This window comes from Sinocyclocheilus grahami, unplaced genomic scaffold (assembly GCF_001515645.1).
Source record: "Sinocyclocheilus grahami isolate Dianchi unplaced genomic scaffold, SAMN03320097.WGS_v1.1 scaffold7503.1, whole genome shotgun sequence".
Classification (NCBI taxonomy): Eukaryota; Metazoa; Chordata; class Actinopteri; order Cypriniformes; family Cyprinidae; genus Sinocyclocheilus; species Sinocyclocheilus grahami.
In genome coordinates this window covers 25572-29964 of record NW_015511513.1, presented here as the reverse complement: position 1 = coordinate 29964, position 4393 = coordinate 25572, and the positions used below count along the sequence as shown (strand labels likewise).

At 37.4% G+C, this 4393-nt stretch overlaps 1 protein-coding gene and 1 long non-coding RNA gene across 2 annotated transcripts; both read right to left on the bottom strand.

Annotated features, from left to right (window-relative positions):
* Positions 1-43: 43 nt before the first annotated feature.
* LOC107577861 (uncharacterized) lies at positions 44-1059 on the bottom strand. Its single transcript, XR_001608261.1, has 4 exons — positions 997-1059; positions 720-787; positions 491-614; positions 44-302 (listed from the first exon to the last, which is right to left on the bottom strand). It is a non-coding gene; the product is annotated as an uncharacterized lncRNA (long non-coding RNA).
* Positions 1060-1075: 16 nt separating this feature from the next.
* On the bottom strand, positions 1076-1928 carry LOC107577860 (coiled-coil domain-containing protein 158-like). The gene is made up of 3 exons (XM_016263891.1): positions 1611-1928; positions 1399-1497; positions 1076-1306 (listed from the first exon to the last, which is right to left on the bottom strand). Exons 1-3 carry the CDS (start codon positions 1818-1820, stop codon positions 1088-1090), a joined length of 528 nt encoding a protein of 175 aa, XP_016119377.1. The 5' UTR covers positions 1821-1928; the 3' UTR covers positions 1076-1087.
* Positions 1929-4393: the final 2465 nt, after the last annotated feature.

The following is a 4393-nucleotide window of genomic DNA, read 5'->3' as shown; positions in this document are numbered from 1 at the left end:
TTTTTTTTTGGTACATACAGGGGCTGTATTAAGCAGCGCATAAAAATGTTTTTATTTTCTACATTTAAAATTCAAATGTCTGTTTAGCTGACAAATATTATATCTAATCCACTTTATTTGCAATGAAGAAAGCAAACAGTGAGAGCGTCACTATATGTCGGTTTTGACGACTCAGTCACGCCTATTGAGACTAAAATCCTGTCATTCTGACCATCATCCTTCAGATGAAGATAGCTTCTACGGCCTGTCCAGCTTGATTTTCTGAGATGCCTGTCCTGTGAGCTCATCTTGATTGTTGGCAGCTGATAAAAGACCAATAAAACTCCAGCTTTATCACCAATTAATCACTCACTGTGATTTACAACATACAATAAACAAATGAAATCATTGGCTTATTGACATTATAAAATAAATCATCCTGCAGGCACCATTTATCTGTTTGAATTTCATAAAACGGCTCTAATTGTGTTTGATGTGAAGTGAAGCTCACATATCTGATTAGCGTTGACAGGGCGGTCCATTTTCAGCCAACAGTTTCTGTCAGCGGGAAGATCAGAAGTGAGGAGAAGGTGCACAGGAGACCTGCGTCCTGTCACAAGGTTTAACTGCATTATCTGTTGAACGAGAGACATTCTTTTGTATTTATGCATTTTTCCAAATTAGAAGGGACCAGATAATCATTTTTTTCATCACTGATCAGTGTAGCAGCACAGACTCACTGTCATCTGATAAAGGGCTGTTGTTATCATGCTTATTAGGTTCAGCAGTTCTGAAGGTCCCTGGTTCACTGCATCAAAGCACACATGCATTAAATGTGTCTCTACTCTCGACTCAGAGAGTGGAGAACAAGCATAAATCACTGCCGAGAAGCACTTAATTGTTACAACATGGCTTCATTGAGGCAATGCAGCTTCTTGAGCATCAAGCATCTGTGCATGTGGTTAGATGTCATGAAACTACTTGTAGTCAACTTGCAAGTGCATTTTTTCCTCTTACCTGTAACTGGTTATTCTCCCAATTGACCTTGTGGTACTTTTGGCACCTCTAGTTTCTGTCGGTCTGCAAAAAGAAAATGGTAAATAACACTTTAGTTTAGACGGTTTATACATTCCTTGATGTAGCCTTCCCTAAGGTGCTTTCCTCTATAACGGCTTTTTGTGAATGAGACTCTCAGTCTAGATTTGTGGTCTTCCTTAGGTCTCCTCCTGAAGCTCAAGGTAGTGTGTGGTCCTTGCTCTTCTGCAATCCCACCACGCAGCTCTCTTACAAAACTCTTCAGCTCCACAAGGGGGTCAGAGACTCTCATCTGGAAAGATTCCAGAGGGAAATCCGTTCCAGCACATCCTGTCAGTTCAGATATTTAAGTGTGTGGGTGGTTAGAAGGGCTTTTTTTCATACCGCCATTAGGCCATTAACGTTATGCTGAGCGAGGGGAAGATGAGTCTGTATGCTGACTGGAGATCTGGAGATGTTACGCAAGTTCTGGCTTCGCAATTCCTTACCAAAAACATACACATGGGGAGATGGCATAACAGCAAAAGAATAATAAAGTTTGACTAGAAGATGATATAAAATAATTACTACTACAGTAAATTTGTGTACATTTTTACCTTTATATCTAATGCATGCTGCAGTTTCAGTCTCATTAGCTCCTGCTCCTGCTTCTGAATAAATTCTTGGCATTCAGCAAAACTGTCAGACATCTGTACATTATATATTATAATGTTATGGTTTACAATGTTGGTCATATAGAACATCTTTTCCATCATCTGTTCAGTACTTTTGTATTGAAATAATCGGCAGTTTAGCAAGAAGCCCATCAGGCACCTTGTATAAAGCTGCTTCCAGTTTCTCAGCTTTGTCTTTGAGCTCTCGCTCTTGTGAGCCTCCACTTCAGACTCGTCTTCTCCTGCTCTCCCTCTCTGACAACAGCTCTTGTGTCTGCGTCATAACCAGTAATGCCTGACGGTGCTTCTCCTTAGAGACACAAACACACTTATTTGCAAAAAAATATGCAAAAACAAACAGAAACAGAAGAAAGTAGCTGATTGGACTATGCCAAAGAAATCTGGGCATGTTTAGGTAGGTTGATATTTGTTCTTGCACGAACACTGCAAGAACACTGTAATATGTTATCTATTTAATCCTGCAAATCAACACATAGTTGCAGTAATACATTTACATACACATAATCTGCCAAATGTTAATAACTAAAAAAAATGGGAGTGAGAACAATATACAATGTTAATCCTGTTTAAAAGTTGACATCCCCCGGCTCTAAATGCATCATGTTTCCTTCTTGAACTTCAGTGAATGTTTGCAACTTTTGCAACGGTTATGTATAAGTTCCTCAGTTGTCCTCTGTTTGAAAAGATACTGCAGTCACGCCACCTGTGCTTCGGAGAACATGGATCTCAAAACCATAGCCACTGTTGGAAATAGTTCAAAGACGCAGAAGATGCTGGAAACCCAAGGAATGTGCAGGACCTGAAGTATTTTTCTGAAAAACAGCAGGCTGTTTAACTTAGGAAAAACAAATGACTCATAAACAACTATCACAAAACAAAAAAACTATTGTGGCCAATTCAGTTATTATTTAATCTTAGGGACTACATGTGAACATCTGTTGTGTGAAATAGCTTATTCAGGTCAGTATTACATATAAAAACAAATGTGATTTTCATGATTCATGATTTTTTTTAAAATTATTAACTTTTTGCAGATTCTGCTACTTGCATATAAACGTATGACTACCACTGTACAAGTATAGCAATTAAAACAGTGATTGGCCTGGAAACTGTCTCTCTGAGATGATTTCAAAATCAAATCATTTCTAACAAGTATATCAGATCAAGATACACCTACATTCAGGCCATGTTTCCCACTGTCTTTCTGATAATCCTCACCAATAAAAATTTCATGCATTTTGGTGATGGCAGAGGGGAATCCCTGACAGTGCTTTGTGAAAATATAAAAGTGCTCGACGGTCAACAAAATGATTTCCCTTGGTCTCAAGCTTAAGGGCACTTTTAGTCTCCTGTACAATAAAAAAAATATTAAAAGGTGACATTTTTAGAATGCAGACACCAGTAGGCTGAAACTCCAAAACTCATTTTACAGTGCTTTGAAACATCTGAGAAAATATCTTTCTCCAGTTTTTTTGAGCTATTGTTCATTATTGGGAACATACATAAATAGAAAAGTTTTTTTTGTTGTTGATCTGAACAATCATATCAGACGTGTTTCCAAACTGTCTGTAATTTAATCTCCAAATTTTAATAGCAGCTTGAACAGTCTGGGTCTGGACACTACCTTTTTTAAACACTGAATACAGTGTTGCACAGTAAAGACGTATTTTTCATTACTGTACTTTTTTTCGAGAACTTTTATTTTGAGAAACATTTATACTTACTTCACTACATTCCAAAAGCATAATATTTCATAAATTAATGGAAATTAACATTTCATAAAAACATACCATTCCTTGCCATCTCCTCTGAGACACAAGAGTGATGTCATATTTGTTTGCACATTTGAATTATCAGTAATTTACCGTATATTTTATAAGTTTCATATTATAATAGTGTATACAATTTATGGTAACAAGAAAAAGCTGGCTAGAATGAATAATTAACATGATTCATTGATCAGTACCTTTTTCTTTTAATATCCAAGTACATTAAAAATCAAGTACCTCTGTACTTTTACTGTAAATGTACTACTTTTACTGGAGTTATATTTTATTAGGGTATCTCAAGTGCTTGACTTGTGCATTTCATCCACCACTGATCACACACACACACACACACACACACACACACACTAATTAGTAAAAAGGTGGTATTGTGAGAAACGGAAAGCTGTTGTTAGTGATGCACCCCACCATCTTGAGCTTCTCTATGTTCTCCTCCAGCAGCTGGATTCGGCTTTGCAGGAAATCAGTCTGCTCCCTTTTAGCAGTGATCCGTTTCTGCATTCCCAGAGCAATCTTAAGACCTGAAATACATATAAAACACTCTCCAATCAGTTCAACCGTGGTAAATACCATGAATAAAACTCTCTGAAAAATAATTATTCACTGTCCTGTCAGCAACAGGAATATTATGTTCAGTGAGGTGTCGCCCTATCTGTGAAATGCTTGACATTCAAACTGAATGAACTCAGGTTGTTATGTTAGCTGCATCACATGTTCACAAGAGAATAACTTGAACTATACTGTTAATCAAAAAACACTTTGTCCAGTGAACCAATGAACTGAAACTTACGTCATATGAGACCATTTTCCCATTCAGTCCGTCTCACAATTGAATAGGACAAAATGAAACAATGGAGGGTTACAGAGGTCGGACCTAAGAAATCATAGCTACATTATGTACCGGCCCACAACCACAGC

Excerpts from the sequence above, each read along its gene's own strand:
- LOC107577860 (XM_016263891.1), bottom strand. The coding sequence starts at position 1,820 with ATGGGCTTCTTGCTAAACTGCCGATTATTTCAATACAAAAGTACTGAA. Across the intron at positions 1,498-1,610 it reads AGCATGCATTAGATATAAAG|GAATTGCGAAGCCAGAACTT; the intron begins GTAAAAATGTAC and ends GTTTTTGGTAAG. Across the intron at positions 1,307-1,398 it reads ACGTTAATGGCCTAATGGCG|ATGAGAGTCTCTGACCCCCT; the intron begins GTATGAAAAAAA and ends GAATCTTTCCAG.